Below are 23400 nucleotides of genomic sequence, written 5' to 3'. Positions count from 1 at the left end.
AGAGTAAAGCCACAGGCAGTGCTTTCCCACAGACTCTGAAGTAACCTTATCATCTGCTATTAAATCTTGTATCACATTTAATGAAATCAGGAGAGGAAACTTTCACCTCCACCACATCTACTTTGCCAGTGTAAGTACTGCACTATGTGCTAAGGGCTGCTGCGAGCAGGAAGGTGAAAAACTTAATTTACATTATACCTGTATATCTAGCAATTATGACTTGCTGAATAACAAGCATTAATACTGAAAGCACTGCAAGAATTTAAACATTGTGAGACCTCAGAAATTCCTCTCATTGGAATCCTAAGTTTTGGCATTCTTTTTTTCTTTTTTAAAAAATCAGGATAAATTCAGACACAGGGACAGATTCAACGATCTACTGCTGCGATGCAACACGGATGTTATATTCAGAATTTTACAGCTTCTTTGCTACATCAAACCAGTTCAAACAAGAAAGACACCAGTGTTAAATGTGGAATACTATTCTTTCTTTAGTAACATTTCACTGTATTTCTTCATATTATGAATGCAGTCATGGCAGGAATTAAGTAAACTAGTCCCTCCCCAAACATCATCATTATATTTTCTTCATTATAGCTCTGAGGATCTTATTCACTGACATTGTAGAGTTCTCCACAACTACCTTGTCTTTCCATTTTGGTATTGTTAAAAGACGACTGCATTTGTTTTATGCCATTCCTAATGCTTGGTAGAATCTCTTCCTCCTGATGCTGTATCTTTTTGCTTTTCTCCCAAAGTCTGCTTCTAACATCTGTCTAATTTGTGCCCACTTCAAACAGTCACTTGCGCCAATTTAAACAAGGCATTTGACAATTTTTCCCATCAGTTGCAACAAAATAGTGTTTTATTACCTCAGTTAGCTCTGCCTGTAAGTACATTTGTATTCTCACATAACACAGATCCCTCAATTCCTTCCGTGTAATGGTCCCTCTGGTCTGTCTTCTGTCTCCTGTATTATGTATGCTAGCTGATTTCAGAGATCTTTTTTGGATATGCCAATCATTTCACTCTAAAGTCAATCCTGGGTATGGCTTTAAGGACAGTTCTGCCAGGTGATGCCCCCAATAGAAAGTATGTATGAGTCATTGGGTAGATTTAAAGGACTCTACAGCAACGTGTCTTTGTTCTATAGCCCAGGCTATACAAAACATATACATGGGGCCAAGGAATCTGTGGGTCACTGATAGAGATCTGCAGACCTTCTTAAAAAGTAAAAAGCAGAAAATAGAATGATGATGACATTTTGAGATCAACCTGGCTAGTGCAGCTGAATATGTGTTAGAGAAAAAAATCTAACAGGAGATGGGATGCTATGAATGGTGACTAAAGCTCTATCACTCACTCTGGCATGTTGTCTCCAATTGGTTGAAAATCAGACAAGGGCTATGTAATTAAATATGTTAAATAATGATGCACAGGATCTTGTATAATTCTGAATCTTCAATGAACTATGCAAGTTTTAAATAAAATATAAAATGGAGATTGTAAAGCACTATAAGACTTCAAAATATTTTCCATTTTTAAAAGCTTACTGTACCAACTAATACAAGTATCTGTCACACTGCCTGAGTTGCCATCACAAGTACATCTTGTTAGCAGCAATGTCATGACTGAAATGCTACTCTGCTGCATTCTAATGACCTCTTGTAAAGTAATGGATTTGTTTTCTGCAGAAAATATGAGATAAAAAAAACCCTTAATCTTGGATACTCATTTCAATTTCTTTTAGAAGGGAATGACAGTTCTGAAAAACAAGCAGTGTAAGATTAGCATTTTAGGTCAAATGAGGAACATGTAAAACATCCTACCTGTAAAGTCCTGGAGGAGCTTGCTGAACCAAGAAGCTTTTCTCCAGGCTTTGCAGCACATCGTTGAGCATCCTGACTCTGATAGGAGCTCTCTCCCTCGGATCATTCGCTGGGCGCATCTCATCTGATTGGAACAATTCTGCAGTGTCCCTCAGGCGTGATGCCACTGCAAGCAATTGAGAAGCATCTACTTCTTCACCTAGGAACACTAAAAGAAAGACAGTTGCCAGTGCTTCTGGTAACATCATTCAGAACTCTTCCTCATAAATTAAAAATTACAGTTGAGTTAGATCCTGAGCCTCCCTCTTAAGAGTTACGTAATGGGCCAAGGAAAGCCACAGATCATTGTCCATATGCTCTCATCTGTTTTTCAAAGAGGATCGATATGGACTGTGATATTTTGAGATCTCATAAACTATGAGTTTGTAACCTACATTTAAAAATCAACCATGACGAAGCAATGTTTAACTGTCAGTATCAGTAAAGTTGCCTTCTGAAACCCTTTTCTTTCCATGCCATTGGATGCTACTGCTCTCAAGTATGAAAGAGGGGCTCGTGTTTAGATTCCATATTGACTGCTATATAAAAGAATATAATCTATGGAGTTTCATTAAATTTCTTTCAACATTTTAAAATCCGTGGCTTAACAACACTTTTCATGTACAGGTTTGGTATCCTTCTCGTTGAGTCTGGAGGAATATAAAGTAAGTTAGGCCAATACCCCAGAAAACTATTCTCCAAGCATATGAATTTTGTGTTGGAATACTTTGCAAAATATCTGTATCCTCAGTTTTCAAATCATAGGCAAATCTCCTGCACAGCTGAAGACCTTGCAGGCAATGTGCATACCTCACATTGAGACTTGCATCAGTATGGAAAGGTTTAAATTCACTGTTAGAAGTAATGCTTTGGTTTTGACCAAGCACTTCATACTCTAATATACAATATTTATAATTTTTATTCTGAATATGATATAAATGATTGTAAACACTAGCTCTGTCTTCAACAGGGAGGGATAAAGACAAGATACATCATTCTGTATTTGGAAATTAATCCATTCAGACCACACTTTCAAACAAACAAAATGCAATAAATGCTCATACTGCTTCTCCATAGTATTCATTTTGTCCCTAAACCAGCTACATTTCCTTCTGTTTCACTGAAAAACAGATCATATCACAGTTTAAACCAGCAAGCATTACAAAACAAACACTTCAGATTGTGGTCAGAAAGAACTACTGACACTGCTTTAAGGGCATCAGTGGTTTATATCGCAACACGCTGGACTTCAATGCCAAAGGAAACCGTGATTTATGCTTTGCTCAAGTTGAAAAGCTGAGATTGGAAGGGCAAATGATTTCCAAACAAATTAACTAATAACAACTTAAAACTCTCTGTGATGATTCTACAGATAAAAGAAGAAAATGGAAGCATTTCTTCTCTCAAGAGAAAACAATGACATTATATTTGTATTCTCTGTCCTTATCTCTGCAGTATGAATCATGATGAATCATCTGAGTAGCTGTTTAGTTCTTAAATAAATAAAATTGCAAGCAAAGGAAAGTGACTCCAGAGTATATACTATGCTCTCAATCAGTGAATTATACTGCTGAATGTTATTACACTTGCTAAATGGAACTGGATTTTATTCAGTAATAGGTTACATCAAATATATACATATATATACACATATATATATATTACTATTGTTATTTTACAGATTCTGAGCATAGTAGCCTTCCTTGTGTAAGCGCCTGCTCTAATGAAAAGCAGTGAGAGTGATTCAACATTTTTAAATTGTGTTTGTGCCCCCTAGGACCAATGTGCTTGCCTAGGAAGAACAGGAACAGATAAAACATCATGTAGGGCATGACACACTCCATGCACGTGGACATGTGTTTGCACGTAAGAGGGGAAATTGCTTCAGGTTTTGATTAGATGGAACATTCAGGATTGGCTACAGTATGGTGCTGCGTTAACGAGAAAGATTTTTCATGCTGTGCAAAATTGGATGATCAGGTCTGGCAGTAGAAAATCTGAAAGTGAAAGCTTTGTAGAAATTATGCTAAAGGGGGGAGAAACATAAATCCAAGGACATTCTCACTGCAACAAATACGTTGCCATCAGCTTTGATTTTTCTACCATGACTGCTGTTGCCCAAGCTAACTAATCTGCCGTTGCTACTACAAGTCTCTTTTCAAAGAGACATTAAAAAGGCATGTTGTGACATTTTATTATGCACATCAACGCACAGGAAATTATCAATGGCTTTGCACAAAACTGCTGAACCAAATATAGAGTACTGATACTGAACAGATCCCCATCCTTCTATTTCAGTACCAAATGCTTTCTTCATAGAAAGAGCATTTTTGCATCATTTTCTGATGTAAGATTTACCAGTATTGATATGTAATATCCTTGAAAGGACACTGAAGTATATCACAGCAAAAAAGGTATTTCTGTCATACTTACAGAAAACCGTTGCCTTTTTCATTTCACTAGGAGTCAAGAATAATGGGTGGGAATAATAGAGAAAACTTTCTGAATGTTACAGGGATATGGAGTGAGCAGCTCTGAAGAGCATCCTAAATGATCAGGGAAATATGGTCAAGCAGGTAAAGTGTTCCCAAGCTGAAGACTAGTAGATAGCTGTAGGCAATGAGCGTGCAGTCATCAAATAAATGACAGAGAGATGTTTCTGTACTGATTTTTCTAAGGACAGGGAGTTCAGAATGATGTTTTGAAATGTATGAGTGGAGCCAGGCCTGTGGAAAGTTATGCAGACTTTCCTGGAAATAGCTTATCAAAAACCAGATTATTTTTTAACTCCTGCTAGCACTACCTGCTATCTTCATCACAAGTATTTCAGCTGCCGTAACACCTGTAAAAAATCCATTCTGAGAAGAAGAAAGGACCTAACTGATCAGAACAAACAGGCAACTGACACTATGTCAGCTATAGAGCTTTTCATCACAGCTTTTGCCTCCTTATACGTCAAAACAGGAAATCTCATCCAAATATTAGTAATTGATCCACCATCTTGATGGAGAAATTTCATATCAAAGCATTCGTCCTACACCCAGAAAATAGTGCCAAGCAACCAATTATATCTGCATCTACCAATTAATTCTGCTTCCTTTAAGACCAGGAACTTTTTGCACCTCTAACCCCAGCCCATTGTCTGAAACGCATCAAAATCATTCAGCTTCAAATACAGAGCTTCCAGGGAACCTGCTTTAGCACGGGGGAGGACTGAATGATTTCCAGAGATCCCTTCCAATGGTTCCACAATTTGATGATACGCATTGGTAAATGATCGGTGCTTTGTCATGGTTGAGAAAAAAGTTAGCATGACTCACTGAGAGGGGAGCTATGGCAGTAATCAAACAAGGAAGATGACAGCTAAGATTTCAGAGACAAACAGCAATGGGATCAGAAGCCCTCTCTAGCGTGTACTGAATGCAGTCTTGAAGGGAATTAAAATCAAGGAGTTCAGTCACAGCGGTTGTTATCTTTGACTGCAATTATGAGATTTTAACACCAATTATTATTTAACTGACATGGTAACTTCAGAAGAAATATAAACAATTTATGGCTTTATTTACCAACAAAAAGTATTATATAATGATGCTATTTAGCTGGTAAAATCACAGGCTATCATTCAAGTGGAAATGGAAAATCTGTATCAGGGACTGGATGCCCCCTTTTTTCTGTAAGATTCCTCTAAGAAGAATTACCTCTCAGACTGTTCTGAACTTCCAGAGCGATGTCGAGGGCATTAAACGGCAAAACTGGTTCATTGGCAATTTGCAAAGTGGCATGTCCTGAAAACTGAAAAATACAAAAAAATACACACAAAATTGTCAAATGGTTTTAAACAATTTTAATAGCCAGCACTTCTGAATCAAACACAGTTTGATTACATTTGATCTTTGAGAAAAAAAATGATTAATATCCCATAGGCACATCTCTGTGAAAAGGGGAAAAAAAATAAAAATAGACCATTGTCTTTCTATTACCAAGTGAAAAGATGGAAAGGGATTATAAGTCATGAACCCATAAAAGAATTATGCCCAGTATTTTTCTTCGGAACTAGAACGTTATAGTAGCCTCTGCATTGCTTTAGTTTTGCTTTGTTTTCAAATAAAGCATCTCAACTTCCTATAAATAGGAATGAGGGTTGTTTTAGTTCTCTGGTTTTAATCATCAGATTTTAAGAGTTTACTTACAAAAACAAACAAACAAAAACAAAAACAAAAACACAAACATTAAGGAAGTTCAGATCAAACTCTTGTCTAGAAATCACACGGCTAACTGTAAGCTCACCGGAAAATCATCTTGAAGACATAAGTAACGACTTGATACACAGAGATGTACAGTTACAAAACTGGATTTTCTCAGGATCTTACAGAAAGAAATTCCCAAATAAGTGAAAGGGAACTCAGTCCACCTTGGACTAGATACTAGCATGTCATGAAACTCAATGCACTGAATGCTTCTTTTCAGCAGTTTCAGAGACAAGGCCAAGGACCGACTGTTTTTTCAATTACAGAAGACACATTCCAGCTCAAGGCTTCGACATGATACAGAGGCTATGTGTAGAAATGTGTCTTTCTGATGGACTATACTTAGCCTGTGATTAAACAGAGCATTCTGATCTCTAGGCTGCTAAGTCCATCACTGTTTGTGGCAGCTATAAAAACACTCTGACAAAACCATGCAAGAAACTTTCATTCATCTCTTTCGTACCTTGATATTGCAAAAAGAATAAAAACAGCTGTAAGGCTGTGCTTTAAAATGGAATGATGGCTGCAGGTGATATGATCCTGTTGGCAAAAAATGTGGACTGAAGAAAATCATATCGTTCAATGCTTCCGCAGGTGTTGGGGGGTTAAAATAATATCTGTCTCTCAAAAGCAATATGATAGCAGCTATGCTGAAAGTAGCATTTTAATTCTAAGATAAAACCAAGTAGGAAAAGACAACAATCCCCAATAACACTGAAAACAACAGTACAGCAATTGAAGAGGAAAAGTCTCTCCCTGGAAAGTGGATGAAAACGGTAATATCAGGAAGACAAGTTTCCTGGAGAAAGATTAATAGAACTCCAGCAACAATTCTAAGAAAGCATTTGGGAAATAGTTTCTGATCTGACCACAGACTGAGTTGGATACAGAGACCAAAGAGACTGCATATCAGACTGCAGCCTACATTGGAGCAGAGGCTTACTCTGGAGGTACTGAGAGTTACCTCTAGGAAATAAAATACTGCCAAAGTCACGTAGAAGAAAAGTAGGAAGTAATATTACGTCAGGATATTATCAGAAGTAAAGAACAAGTTCATATCATCCAGCCATAAGCAACTGCAAACATCTGTTTCTAGATGTCCAAATGCCATGTAAAATCCTTCTATGTCCTGCATTGAACTTCAAGGTGCAACTGCCTACAACATCAACAACTTGTGAGTTGCTGTAGAAAAGAAATTGTGGCAAAGAAATACCATCCTATTAAAGAAAAGGCATTCTATAGCAAGCCCAAACCCACTGAATTCTAAATTTTGCCATATGAGAGTAAACACTGAAATCCTTCCATGACACCCTTTTCTATTTCTTCCAAGTAATTTTATTTTGCTTTTTGATTACAGGAGACTCAAGTTTTCTCTTTGCAGTTCAAATGCAATTCTACACAAAAATATCATGAGTAACCAAAGCATTCGGGAACTTTGTTACTCTGCAAGTAATGCTACAGATATTTGTGTGACAGTAAATAGAAAACAGTGGTGTTTATTAAATCATGCACTTTGGGGGCTAATACAGAAGTAATAATCAATCACACAAGGGAAAACTCAGAGCATTGGTTTGAAGAGAGTAAGTAAAAATTCTGCAGAAACATATATCAAATTCACATAATGCACCAAGACAAGAAAGGCCACTGATTTCTTATTTATAGTCTTATTTTTGGATATACCATTCCCCTGAGTACAACACAGAATATACACAGACAATAAAGATAAGCTTCTGACCCCTTTTCCCCACTGAGAAATGGTTCAGACTGACTACTGAATTATTAAATGCAAGAATAACTTAGTAAAGAATAAATGCAACTATTTTCTCACAAACTGAAATGATACAGCAGCATAATTTATTCCATTCCCACACTGAACTGGTTATAACACACTTCTCAGTAACATTTATACATAATGCACATACAGCACACCATTGATGTAACATATGCACAGTCATCTAGACTAAAGAAACAAGTACTAGTTCAAATGCTAATTGAATCGGAAGCTCTTTTCTTTTGCAATTTAAAATGAAAAAATAATGAATAACTTTGCTACCACACTTGATTTTGGTAAAGATAATCTTCAGTAAACTAAAAGGCATTTTACAAACTTCGAATTACTTTCAAGATAAATATAAGCTTGATATAATAAATATCAAAAACACAATGATAACGGGAGTGACATGGTATATTGCAAAATAAATCTGAATATTCAGAAAAGGTTTATAACTATGAACCACACAAGGTAACATTTTTCAAGAAGAGTACAAGAATCTTTATAGGAAGCAAATACAAGTCAGCTCTATCCCTAAAAGACAGCACAACCATAAAATAGCAACTGGATTAAATACAGGATGCGTTCATCTATGTAAAAAAGAAACATCCTTTATCTCGTTAGCTTTTTCACATTGTAAATAGGAAAATGAGCTAAAGTTGGAGAAGGAGGGGACACTTTCATCACAGAAAATGTTTTTTTTTATGGTGAATCTGCATGCTATTATTGACATGTCTTAAATCTTTACATCTTGACTGCTGTCCATTTTAGATGGACAATGCAGGGATGGCAATCTGTTTTCCATCCTATCATGTATGCTCATGGCTGAGGAAAGGGCATATAAAGACATTGTGCTGTTTAGGGTGGTAAATAACAGCATGGCATAAATACTATTTAACTCTGTTTTCCTTCTTTTTTATTCTTTTAAAGGTAAATTAAACACTAACATTTGGGATAAGTTGTTGCATTGTCTAATCTCAGGAGTACATCTCCCTGCACCAAGAACTCCCTTTCCACTTGTAGTGACCAGCACAGTGATCTGCTGAGATCCAATGGCATTGACCCAAGCATCAACAATGGCTTCAGTCTCCAAACCTGTGCAAATAAGGAATAAATCTCTGCATGCATCACGATCCCCTCTCAGAATCCCAACAATAGCAATCTCAAACATTAAAATAATCAGTCTTCTCATCCTACAAAATAAAATATTTGATAACATGGGTATATTTCCCAAATTTACTTTCTGCTGTTTTTTTTTCTTTTCCAGTCCTCCACCAAATTAACAGATTTTTTAATCAAGCACAAAAACAAAGTCTGTTTAAATGAAACCTGTGATTCCCAGGCAATAGCATGATTTCAGCATCCAGTATTACAGGATGAATGGCAGTAATCATGAGACTCATGATAAATTAAGAAGTGTTTTTAACCTGGAGATCTCAATGTACCTTAGGCATTTTTCCTGTATAATTAGTCTTCACACTTGCTCTTATTTTATTCAGCACCCCCAAAAACTAACCAGATCATAAAAGAAAAGCCTGTGGCACGTGGATGAATAAATGACTGGTTCTCTACCTTCATTTTTATGAAGCACCAGAAGGATACTCCCCTGATTAGACAAAGAAACAGAAATCTGGTCATACACATGCAACCATATTTGCTTTGAACTAAAGCTGTTAACTTCTGAAAATTCAGAACTTCTCAAAAATTCAACAGAACTGTATTTGTTTTTGTACTGAAGTGTACCTCAGTATCACGACACGTATTAACACCACAGCTCATGTGATACTTTGGGCTACCTGACATTTGTCTCCAAGTCCTGTGTTTTAAGTCAGTAGAGGGCTCTCTGAGAAAAGAATATAAGGAGTCCATGGCTGCAACAGGTGAACTAGAGCACAGTGATCCATAACTATAGCTGTTTGATGGCTGTTTGTAACCAAGGGAACTATAAATCATACCTGAGATCTAATAAGTATTAAAAGTCCTATTTCATCATTGCCTGCATCATTTCAAAACATTTTATTTATTATCAGCATGGTAAATACTGACTACGAAGTAAAAACGTTAATGAACAAAGCACCCCTTCTCCCTCTCTGATGGTATCTGATGCTTAAATTATGTTATTAAAGCGGCACACAGCATCAGGCAACCCAAAAGTTACACATTAAAACACAGTGGAGTTGTGGTAGCTTGGGCAGCTTACTGTGGAGCATATAAGTTCTCTATTTACATTTGCTACCTCTTCTGCATGGCTCATGTCAAGACTGACACACTGAGAGATTAAGGTCAAAAGGATTTTCCTATGTGATAACTTGCCTAAAACCTAATTTGTTAGCCAACATTAACATACAGCACTTAGAAGACTGAAAGTAAATTCCTTACTTTCAGTAAGGAAACTCCTCACTAAATTCCTAGAGATTTCATTCACATTTGGTAGGGGGTCATTCATTTCAGTGCCTTACATTACTGGCACATAAAATGAACTCATACTCATCTCTGGTTTGGTGGCTGTGCATGTGTAGCAGTTCCTACATTTTAAATATTTATATAAATTAATTGGAAGTAGAGAGAGACTGGAAACTGGGATGATGTCTGTCCCCTTATGGCAGTTCTCATGTTCTTGTTACTGCAGCAACAAAGAACAGGGATCATTAACTCAATGTCCAAGGTAATGGCACATGTATAAATGAACAGGCACTTATGGAACTGAGGCAGAGTAATTTCATGTCTGTACAGAAGACACAGTGGTAATACTTACATAGGAAACTGTGAAGCTAACTATAAAGCACAGTCCCTTGTGTGGGAGGTTTAGCAGTAGAGAGGGAGATTTTCTGAAGTGACTTTTTTTTCCCCTGCATATAAACAGAAATTTCATGTCTTTGAAGTATGTGGTAAACAGCAATACTCTTGATGATGAGTTTATAATCATGTATTTCATATTTATGTCTGTCAAATTTCAGTGGTATCTAGGTGCAAAGAAAGCGTCAGACAAATCAACTTCTAGAAGGGCCAATAAAATTCAAGCCTCTTGTTAAAAAAAAAAAGTTGAAGTCAGTTACCCTTTTCCCTAGTGTGGGTAGCTACGAGCTTGCCAAAGGATATAAGAGATGCCCTTCTGCACCATAAGCACTGGGTGAAGTGCTCACCATGAGGACATAAATCTTTGCACTACTGCAAACCCACATGCTATATTTCTTAAACAGAATTTTAAAAGTTCGTTCCAGCATTAATTCTTTTTTATCTCCAACTTTAAAGCCAGGTTGCTCTGGTTACCAACTGTGGGATTTGAGTGTGACAAATAAAGAAAAATTTGTTTTAAAGCTGACTGATTTGCATAAAGAATTCCAATAAACACATCATTGCACACAAATTGACCTCTTAAATGATTGCATTCTCTGACCCGCTTCAGGTACAGCAAAAGAAGTGGGAAACCAGTATAGATCCTTTTTAAAGAAGCAATGTTTACAGCCTGAAACTGGTTACAGACAGTCCTGAGGAAATGGATTTAGCTGCTGTTGTGGGAGAGAGAGGAATACGTAATAAAATGTGAAGCAAAATTTGTTTGCACAAATCAGCAGCAAAGACCTCTAATGACAATGACTGTACACAGAACTTTCACCTTGGATTGATCTCCATCAATTTAAACCAAGACTACAGAGCCTATCTTCTCATTTTTATGTAATACAGGCATTCCAAGGATAAAACATACAAGGAACTAAGTCTGCATGCTGCAGTAGACATTAGGACAAGCAATGCTGAGTATTTGTAAACAGTGAAGGAAAGTTTAAAGTAAAGAAAGTAAATACCATCTGTTAGGATAACAGACAAGCTATATCAGCATTGATTCCTATGTACTGGTACGTAGAGCTAGAAGTCATCATGTTCTTCATGCCTTTCCCTGATGCATTTAAGACTCCAATGAAGATGCTAGCTCAACCAGCCTTCCTTACTCATTAGATACAGGTTAATCAAAGCGCAGGATGATGAGAATCAGCAAGAGAAGTGATAATTTTGTTAACAGTTGCCAGACAGTTGGCAGGGTTTTGCAAGTCAGGCAGTAACGACTAGCAGATAAAACAAGCAACAGTGTAATCACCCAGATTCAGAAATACTCTACAAAGTAATACAGATTTTAGCACAGCAAACTGTATATTGCTGGCAATCATAACTGATCAAAGTATCCACTCAGATGGATCATGATTGTTCCATGAGCCAAGAATCTTCCTGAACTAGGACCAATGCCAGACTCATACATTGAAGGACATCCAAATACTTGCTCACTTTCCACATGATCTGTGATATCAGTTCTTAATGCTGATTATACAGGACTGAGCCTGATACTTGTGGCATTGTCAAAAACTAGATAACAGTCATCAGAGGAGAGTGATAATGAAGAAATCTGCAATATGAAGCTTCAACTACAGCTTTCACTTTAGACCTCAATATCATCTTTTTAATCACTCCCCGTTTACAGAAATGGTTTTGATTTAATTGAACTCCTAAGAAAAAAAGTCTCTAATCATACTTCATCAGCATGCAATTATTATTCAAAGGAAATCACATGTACTATTAGGCATTCTTAATTAAAATAATGCATATAATCTACTTCAGTACCTAAGTCATTCTCCTCGATGTTCTTAATTCCCCTTTTTTCTTCCATTACTGCAACAACATGTTTTTATTCTATTTTTCCTCATCTATCCCAGTTTCACTTATACACTTTTCAATGTTAATGATGATGATATCAGAACACTGGGATGCATTTACACTCCACTGTCTTAAACTCACTGGATAGCAAGACCTTCAAATTGTGTCAAACCAGACTGGATATTTATTAAAGGAAGATGAGAAAATGCTATAACAGGAACCTTAAACTGTAACTAGTTTAATTTGCACTTGTGATGTCTTCTAAGTGGACATTAAGTGCACCAGGCAGCAGTCAGCCCGTACAAAAAGACAGACGAATCTGGGAGAACCAGGTGCAACAGATGGAGGAAATTGAGTTTAGGAATTGAAGAATGTGAAGAAAAGCTTCAGTGAGGGGTTGAGGCAATGGTTCCAGGAGGACCAGAAGTGAAAGCTCGGACAATCAACGCATCTCAACGCAATAAGCATTATGAAAAGAGTCATGAGAGCATTACATATAAAAGCCTTCATTTCCTCAAACAGAGCAAAGCTAAGATATTTAATGGTTATGCAGGGAAAATATTGCCCTTTCCTCTTTTGCCACCTCTCGATGCACAGGTCCCTCAATTTTTTCCATTTAGGTCATCCTAATCAGCGAGGACTGGAACACTGACAGTTCATTAAAGAAGACAGAGTAGCCCTGAGGGAGAGACACTAGTGAACTACAGTGATGAGGATCCAAGAGAAGATGAAAATGCATGGTTGTTTAGTATATAGCTCACACAGAAAAGCCCTATAAACACTAACAGACACATTCCACCTCAGGGAAGAATTGGGTGGATAATATACTGAGTTTACTCCCAGATGCCAGCCTATGAACCCCACAGATGACATCAGTACCCACAAAAAGGCTCAGTTTCTCTGTTAGGAGAATTGGGATTAAATTCTACTCTTGGATAAGCTTAAATGGTAGTTACTAAACCAGCTAAGTATTTAAGCTTTTTGTCAGTATCGTAATTCAAAGATGCAATTTCTCTGAATTTTTCATGATATTTTTTTCAATTGGGATATTTAATTTTCAACGTATACTGTGCAAGATACATAGAATAAGAAGTAATAAGCTGACTTTAGTAATTTGGAATTTAAATTTCAGGAAGAGATCTCATATCTCCTCCTGTATTTAAATAATATAGTTGAAAAAATAAAGGTGGGAGAAGATTGATTGTTTTATTTTAAAAAGAAAACATTAATTAAAGATGAATATGTTTGGGACTGAGCAAGCTTCCCTCAGGCTTGGGGAAAATGCCAAGTCTGACAAACTCCTTGAGCCTTAGGGAATCTCAGGTCAGTTTGATGAACCCAATGAAGTACTTTATAATTAGCTGGCATGCTCCTGAGGCTGCCAATTTACCTGAAAAAGAAACTCCCTCACCTTTCAAACTTGTCTCTGAACAACACTGAATAAAGACCCAAGAAATAATGATTTTCCTCACGGAACGTTTATATAATCAGAGAAAGTAAGACTCAAAGAAACGCACCGTGTTATAGAATGGCCCTCAAAATTCGTAAGTAAGCTTAAACAATAAAAGTCTGTAACTGTCTGAAGTTAGAAATGCGATTTATAACCATATCTGGAGCCATAATAATACACCTGCTACTACGATATTCAAATTATGTCAGCTATTTCATTCCACTGCACCCTATGTTTACTCTGTATTAAAATGGCAAAGGCAGAGTAATACAGTAGAAACAACACAGATTAAATAGAGAATAAATTTTAAAAGCATAAAATCTGAAAACACGAGGGAAAATGCTACTATGTGCTCAAATTACAAAAGTTACTCATAAAATAAAGAGCTAAATAAATGTTTACCTCCAGGCTGCACCACAGTTGCCTTAGGTACTTTCTGTTTTAAACATCTTATCATTTACAATATACACAGATGTCTGTGTAACAAAAGTACATTGCATGTCTCAGAAACCTCTACTTGAGAAAGCTTGTTGACTATCTTAAGCTTATCTGAGAGAATCAAAGAAATGAGGTGTGGCACATGAAAGGCACAGCTTACTTGAGACTATTCAACATGCCTTGCAAAGACATCCCAAAGGTCTGAACTCGCCTTGACATTACCATGCTTTGGACGCTTTCTTGTCTTCCTGATGATTCTGGTTTGGCTTATCTGAATGCCGATTTGTCTCCACTTTTACATTAACTTCCTGGAACAAAGGTGTTCATTAGGAGAGATTCAATACGGAAAACAAACAAACACCCATCCAAGAAGGCAAATTTTGACTGAGAATTCCATACGTAAGGACAACTGAGGCAGAAATCCAATGACTGTACTGAAAGAAGATGAAAGGGACATCACTGAAGAGATTGGAGAGGTGAAGAGCCTAGGGTTAAAACAGAAGTAAAAGATTTAGAAAGAAAAACGTGTTGGAAATTGCTTCAAAACATAGCTAAGAGCCTGGGGAATATCTGAAAGAGGAGGTGGCAAGATTAAAAGGACAGCTGAGAAAGATCATTTTGGCAGCAGTGCTATAGCTGAATGGCAAGAAGAAAAAAGACTTGTGAGGAAAATGTGTCAAGACGAGAATGTAATGATGCAGAGAAGCAGTTTGACCACGAGTCCAAGAAGAAAAGTATGGTGTTTTTTTTTCTAAATACTATAACATTAAAATGAAGTAGGAGAAAATATTTAATAATGTTCTTCAGCATACTGTAATCAGTGTGTAGCCAACCTGTTTTCTCCATATTATGCAAAATTCAAGATAAACTGTCCCCAAAACTGGAAAGGGACTGCAGAACTGATGCATATTGTGAACAAATCAGTAGGAGTGCTGACACCATCCACAGTGATATATGCATGCACGTACATATGCAAGCGTGCTCGCATACACAGATCAAAGGGAAAAAGTCAAATCAAAATGACTGTTACAGATAAAAACAGATTTTGTAGACTGTAATAATTTTCTTCTTCTTTTTCCCCTGCAGTAGAAAGGCAATGCGTATAGGCATTCGATGTACTTTGAGTAGCTTTAAATTGAATGTAAGTATCCTTCAGAAGTGTTTTGATAGTAGACTGAAATTTATAAGAACATTTTGTGCTGTATGCATGTTGTATGTCAGAAGCACAGAACACATTTTTACCAAGGCTCATCTAACAAATAAGGAGGTAAGGCATTTCTGTGGTGAGGGACTGATCAGAATGCAGAGCCGTCCCCCAAAGAAGGATTTTAAAAAATACAGGTAGTTTCCATTTCTATCTCAAGACCTCAAGCATTTCTCTCTACAAAAAGCACAGGTATCTGAGACAGAGGCTTAAGTAGATATCTTTACTAGAGCTTATTGCCTTTTCTTCTTATTCTATTCCAGTAACAACTGCCATTTGCAAAAGAGGGGGCAAAGAGAGACCTTGTAATGTAAAAGCAGAGAGCGTTATTTATGTGATATATTACATTGAAAAGAGCCAAGCAGCTATTAGCAATTATAAATCTTCACTTGGAATAATAGTCATATTTAACAACAGTAACAAACTACACTACAAGGCATGGAAAGGAAGTATATTTAATTGTCAGTTCTGCTAGTCTAAAAGTGCCTTAGCTCTATTCATTCAGTTATCATTCTGTAGTTTATAATTAAAGTGCTAACATACATCAGAATCCTCTGATCTCAAAATAAAGGGTTCTTTTTCCAAAGAAAGAAAGAACGCACTGCTTGTAGGAAAGTTTCCAAGAATTAAAAAAAAAAAAAAACAATCAAAAGTTAAGTAAAATAATTAAGGAAAAAGTTTTTGTCAAATAACAGAAAGAAAAAGCTTCATGAGCAGCCATGTGGGAATACCGAACAGTTTATCAAGTGGCAGAAGTCTTCCCTATTGGACATGTCTCCTCCTGTTGGACACGTCTCTCGTGGACTTAGGTGCCACTGAATTCCCTCTCTATCTTTTTTCTCTTAAAATTAGGTTAAAACGTGAACTGAAATATCTCAATGTGTCACAAGACCTATATTCTGACGAAACAAATCTTTATGCTGTGGACAGACAAATTAAATTAAAACAATCTCTTGCAACAGACAGGTAGGTTCTGGAGGTAGGTTCCCTTACAGGCATACCCCACTAAAACTGCTTAAGATTAAGATGAGGATACAGATTGAATTGCTGTTATATGTCAGTCTCTGGGACATAACTTGCAAATAATGTAATAATGCACATACTAATGAAGATGAGCCTAAGTCTATGCAAGATATTATATATTTCAGTTCTCTAACTGAAAGGCATTTACAAAACTTACACAAATTGCATTAGACAGCACAAAAGTTGCAAAAAAAAAATAGGAATGAGAATATGTCAACTGCTTGCTAGTTGCTTCTTGATTACCAGCGTTCTGCTTACAAAGCATTCCTAAGAGCAACCAAAGAGCCCTACATAAGTACTTTAAATGAATAGATTTTGCAGTGCAATTTTTATTTTCAGTGTTTTTATAGTCAGCATGAGGTACTGTGAGGTAAGCAATTTCAAGAGATACAGGGACAATACAACCAGATTGCAACACCTGAAGTTCCATATTGCCACATTTGTCAAACATGACTTAAACCTGGACACTCATCTTGGTCTCATATAACAAGTGCACTGTTTTCAGTTCAATTCATGCATAATTGTGACTTGCTTACTGACTTTGTATGGGCTGTGTATCCTGCAAGTGATCACTGGCAAGGATTAGAGACTAGTATTTTAGAGCAGTGATGGCTGTGATAGAGTTACTTTGGTCAATTACATCCTTGTCTTTTAAAAGCACTAGAGCTTTAAGACTTTTCCTCAAATCCCTTTTTTCACAAGTACAATAGAAAGTCTAACAATATAAATAGCTGTCAATGAGATACTAGAAATTCAGGACAAACGAAAAATACATTTTGAGGCAAAGATTTTTTTCTCCCTACGATATTCTCAGAAGACCAGCTCTATTTCTATGATTCACATCAGTGCACCAATTCAAGTTGAAATCTACAAGACATGAATGCTTTTATTGAAATGAAACGTATTTTGGTAGTGTAAGTCAGAATGATATATTGAACACATATATATCTTGCACTGAATGAAACATGTTTTTCATTTTACATATGCTTATAATTATCTCAAAATCACACGTAAGATTTAGTAGTAACTGAGACAAGGAGAGAACAAGTGCCAAACAGAAACAGAATTACATTTGCCACAGTAACACCATGAAAATTGCAGCAAATGGAGAAGGACACTCCGGGCTTTTAAATAAATGACTTCTGGAAAAAAAAAAAATAAAAGCAAAAAAAGCCAACCCCAACAACTACCAACCAGCATTCTGGATTTACTGAACATTCTCTTACTATGTAGCAAACTTATCCCTTAAACAACAATTGGGCTGGTGAATGTGTTTCCACAGAACCAAGACAGCTGAATTCTCACTTTCCAAGAATACCATGACTTTTTTTTTTAATTGTTTCTGCTTCTTTTTGTGCTCTCAAAATGCTACAGTAAAGTAAAAGCACAGTCTGAACTGTAACCAGAAGAAAGTTACTAAGTTAGATGCAATAAGGAAACACGTTTCCAATTTTGTGTTTCTCACTTTTTTGGTTCTGTTTCTAATCCAAGCACCTCAAAATGCTGCGAAAATCCCTAAGATAACTTATTATTGTTTAAAATAGATAATCTTCATAAAAATCTTCATAATAAGCAGAGCCAATTAAGGCTTCTGGATTTGCTATTCTTACAAATGATATCAGCGTTCAAAATGTTTCTGTGTAAATAGCACACATGGGACAGCTGATAACTTCAGACAGCAACCATGGTATGACTAACAGTTTGTTATCAAGATCTGTGTCTCACTGCAATAAAAAAAATATTGCACATATACTACCTGTCAATACGCAAAAAGCATCACGACTTTCAGCTTTATAAATGTATTAAAAGGAGGTTGAAAGTTAATAATTAAGATAAATGCTACCACGGTCTTCTTTTCTGCTGTGATGGTTTTTCACAAGTTACTTTGTTTAACTGTAACTCAGTACAGAAGAACACAGCAGCATTTCCGTGAGGATCTACGTCCTTTCAAAAGTGTAGATACAAGTAGGAATGATTCAATTTTCACAAAAACAATCCGAGCCTTTGAAAGAAATGTATGGATGTTTTTAATGGTACAACTAACAGCCATACCAACGCTGTATTGTCAGGTAAATATAAGACGACACAATGGGAAACTGAGATGAAATTATTATGTACAGAAACAAGCTAACATAAAGATCAGGAATTTATGAAGCTTTATAGTGAAGGATGTTTTAAAGATTGCAAGTAAATTCTTAATTCTGCTTTTTTTTTTTTTTTTTTTTTTTTTTTTTGTAAATTGGTTTCTAACAACATCCATTTAATATCTAGTTTACTTAAGTTATTTTATCATATCCAGTAATCGCTACATGGTTTTGACTGATACAACAGTTCTTTTCAGTTCTCTTTGGAACAGCAAATAACAAATTACTAATTTAAGACGATGGCCTACTTCAAATGCAATGATCTAAGTAAAGCATTTAGAACACAGATTTCTAAGGCAAGCTGTCTTAGAAAACTACTTGAACAAGAATCCCTAACACACTTTCTCTAAGAATAAACACTTAGGATATAAGTAGAAAAAGTTCCAGAAGCGTTCCCCTTTGTCCTGTGTCCTGTGAGATTTCTCATTGTAAGAGAAAGGGAATGCAAATTAAAGAGTCACAGCTTTGAATAGAGAGTGAGGAGATTTTGATATTAACTGATATCCTCAATATTCAGCATGTCACCCTCCACATTATACAAAATATCTGTTGAGTTACAAGCAAAACTTTGAATCTTCACATATTTTGGAAATCATGATACAATGTCCTTACAGTTTTATTTCTTCACAGCATAGAAAGAAACCTTGTGTTCTCTCTGCCTCATTTAAAATGTCATGTGAGGCTCCTGTTAGCTACAAGTTTGTTCAGTTTATCTCAAGAAAAAAGGAAGAAAAAAGCTTAAATTTTTCCTTAGATATGTCAATCAAAAGGATCGCACTGGCTGGAACATGAAGTTCAGAAGAATATAATTTATGTCAGATAACGCAGAATCTTTCCGTGGCTCATTTTATCCATCACTAAAACAGACTATATTTATGTAAAGGCCTGACCTCACCCTGCAATTACCCTGAAATTAAACTGCACTATATAAAGATGTTCAGTGAGTGATTTCAACATGTATTTCTCTTGCTGTGCTATTTTGCTAGCTGAGAAGTACTTTCATTTGGATCACAGTTTCACAAAAGATGAATTGTATTCAAATTTGAATTGGCCAGGGAGAACAGGGCCTGACATTCAATCTTGAAGCATTTTTTCACTTGGCTTTGTGAAGATTATTAAAATTCCCAAATTCCAGTGATTTATCTGATTCTTCTGCAGGCTGTGTTCATTTATATACAAATTTACTGCTTTCTTTCCAGTCATATGTTAAAGATATACCCTTCTTATTCACTTTCTTTCATCTATGTTTTTACTATGTTTTTTACTATGTATGTTTTGTGATGCTTGCTAGACTAAACAGCAAATTCTATTGGGTCTCCGATTCTGAGACATACCTGTTGGGACCAGCTGCATCAGCTGAACATTTGGAAGTCCATGGGGCTCAACAGGATTCACCTCAAAGTACTGAGGGATTTAGTAGACATTATAGCTGGGACCTTCTCAACAATTTACCAAAGGTACACTCATCTATAACAAGGGCAAGAGAAGATTCAAGAAAGTACAGAACTGATTTTAATGTCAGTAAGTGGAAAAGTTATGGAGAAGATTGTCCCAGGGGATATGGAAAGGCGGTTAAAGAACAGAGCAATCAGGCACAGTGCGCTGGGGTACCCTGGCCTGTAAATCATAAGACTTCATAAGGGAGGCTTAAAACTCATCTCCACTCTTTCCAGACTTTGAACAGCTTGAGGGAAAAAGCATAGCAGAACACAGGCATAAGCAGTGCCTTCCTAAGGACAGTCCTCTTCTTGACTAAATGAAAAAGAAAAAGGCAAAACTTTATATGGTTGTATACAGAAATCTCTTTGTTTCATCTGTCAGTAAAGAAACGGCTGTTGATGATTAGCTGGCACCACAGTTCCTGCCATAACAATACACTTTTGAGCTTCTTGTTAAGAATGTGGTACTAATTCACTTCATTTACATATAAAATTTCACCAGTTAAGCTGCGATCATATAACCATAGCTGGGTGTGAGGAAAACAGCTTGCAAAAAATGAGTAACATGACAAAACTACGAGAGACTGAATAAACAGCAAATGCTTCCTCAGTTCACGCTTTACCAGATTTGTGGTTGGATTTAACTCTGAAGCAGAGCTCTCTTGAAGAGTAAGCATAGGAACTAATTTTTCTTTAGGTACACAGCAACACAAAGCTGCATTATGAAAGAAGTTTATTAGTTGTAAATAAGCAACGTGGCTGCCTAATAAAATTGGGAGATGCAAATCTGCCTTCTCATAGTTTGCTTTTCATTAGCTCATCACAAAAACTGCCAACATTTTAAAAAGGGGAAATATTTTTAGGAATCTCACTAAAATGTATACTTCCTTAAGAAGAAAGTAATGTATAACCCCACAGATTTTCAGCAAATCTTGTCCAAATGGATATACTGATCCTAAGCATATTTACAAACTCTGGAACAGATTTATAGAAACCACAATATAAATGCAAATCTTACTAGTAAATAGTAAAGGAAATTTTTGATTTAGACATTTTTTCATTGCACTCCATGAGTACAATCACTACATTTATTTATAAATCAGAATTTTAGTACTCAGCCATTTGCATCAAAAATAAAATACAGCTCTTATGTTAACTCATAATTAGGTTTTTTAAATTCCAATCAGAATTTGCACAGAGTTCCTGTGGACCAGATTTAGTAATGAGTACCATAAAGTTTATGTAATTTGTTTTTCTTGTCTTCCTTCAAAGTTTAGAATAAATCACACTCCAGCTACAATGCACCCTTAGTTATGTAGAAAATAGCAATTTGTTATTATTTGCCAAACTTAACCATGATGCTTCTACAAATCTTCTGCAATAAAATTAATAACAAACCCCAGAAATTACTTATTTTAGTTTATGGCATGTATTTTTAAGCAAATAAAAGAATCAGCCTGCAATGGTGTACAAAAAGAATGAATTTTCCTTGGACAAATCTCTATGCACTTTTGGTTTAACTTTCAAAGTCTATCCAAAATTAGGCTGCTGCTGAAATAACCGCTTCTACATCATTCACCACATGTGCTTCTTGCCACCATCCTTATGCGGGCACTAAACCTTGTACGGCTCAGATTTGAGAGCCAAAACCAAAAGAAACTCCCAAAGCAAAACCAACCACAAAACCAAACGATAACATTCCAGTCAGACATGAAACCATTCGAGTCAGCAGAACAGAACTGATGGATACTTTCGACTCAGTATTACATTAGTTTCAAGTCTTTTGAAAAATCCAATTCCAATAGCAGGTGCTAAGATTTGAGAACAGCTCAGGATTTGATGGAATATAGGTGACAGGAAGGGGTAGGGACAGGAAGGGAGTGGGTAGTAAATGTGATGTATCAAAGCCAGAGGGAGACAAACATATCTTCACATTAAATAAACAAATAAAATTCTGAAACACTTTGTAAAATGGGAATAATTCAAATGAAAATTTAAATCCCAGTAATATTCTTCCACATTAAGACAAATAAATTATCTTAAAAACAAGACCTGTAACTAATAATTTTATCTAGGTTACAACCTTCTCTGAGCCCTTACACGTATTAGGTTTAAATCTAGTTTCTATAATTCCTTATATTACATACAGAGTTTCTATTCAAAAACTCATTTGCCAAATCCTTTCCTCCTCGCCACAGAATAAAATCCAACAACCAAAGGTCACAGCATGCTGAGCATAAGCGCTGCAGACACAAGGGAGTGCTCTCCATATTTCAAGTAAAAATAAAGAAGACAAAAATAGAAATGTTCCCCTCATTTTATGTTGATTCAATTAATTATGCTATTTTATAATACCTGGAACTTCTGTAGCAGAGCACTGATTCCACTGAGCTTAATCAAGATTTTCAGATGCATAAATAAGAGAAGCATTACTCTCAAAGCATACCTCCATTTTCTTTTCAGCATGGGGGCTAAATTCCCTTTTCTAGCATAGCAGTGTCAATACAGCAAAGTACTGGCTGATTCCTGATGGGATGCAGAATACAGATCATAACTCAATTTTCAAATAGATCTTATAGTCACAAAATGGAATAAACTACAGATTTTGTTTGGAAATATAATGAATCACGCTTGCAGCTGCTGCCTCTCATTTTGCACCTGAATGTCTGAAAGTACATCTGCACTTACAGGCTTACACACTTTGTGAATAGCTTAAAATCTGACAAATATTTTCCCTTATATGCACAACTCATGTAGGCCATTGGCTCATATATTGATTGAAGACAGAATGAACTCCACTGAAGTAATCTGGACTAGTACTATAATGGAAATTAGATCTGGGCTCATCTGTTTACATCATATCCATTTATCTGACAGAGAGGACTAATCAGGGAAATCTGAAAAATTAACACAGCCTGGCACCTAGACAGATGCAACTATCTTATTTAAAATTACATTCTTCAAAATGATTTAGCAAGGAAACAACTCACAGAGAAAAAAATATTTTTGTGCAGTTCTCAGCTTAAAGCCATTTTTTCTAGAAGAAAAAGCAATAAAGCCCTTAGAATAGCAAAGTATTACAATTTGAGCTGAAGCCCAGGAATTTTTTTTGTTTGTTGCCTTGCATGTTACAAAACAACGTGATAAAATGTCTGTCAGTTTGTAAGCTGTA

At 36.1% G+C, this 23400-nt stretch overlaps 1 protein-coding gene across 1 annotated transcript in view; it reads right to left on the bottom strand.

Annotated features, from left to right (window-relative positions):
* The window catches only part of NAALADL2 (N-acetylated alpha-linked acidic dipeptidase like 2), a 194844-nt gene that overhangs the window by 8877 nt on the left and 162567 nt on the right, over positions 1-23400 (bottom strand). The window contains exons 11-12 of the mRNA XM_042881296.1: positions 5567-5660; positions 1830-2037 (exon numbers count right to left, since the gene is read on the bottom strand). Coding sequence (XP_042737230.1) covers positions 1830-2037; positions 5567-5660 — 302 coding nt within the window. The remainder of the gene's footprint in view (positions 1-1829; positions 2038-5566; positions 5661-23400) is intronic.

Source organism: Lagopus leucura, unplaced genomic scaffold, assembly GCF_019238085.1.
Source record: "Lagopus leucura isolate 7727_CA_CO unplaced genomic scaffold, USGS_WTPT01 Super-Scaffold_100029, whole genome shotgun sequence".
Classification (NCBI taxonomy): Eukaryota; Metazoa; Chordata; class Aves; order Galliformes; family Phasianidae; genus Lagopus; species Lagopus leucura.
This window is presented reverse-complemented; position numbering and strand designations above follow the sequence as displayed.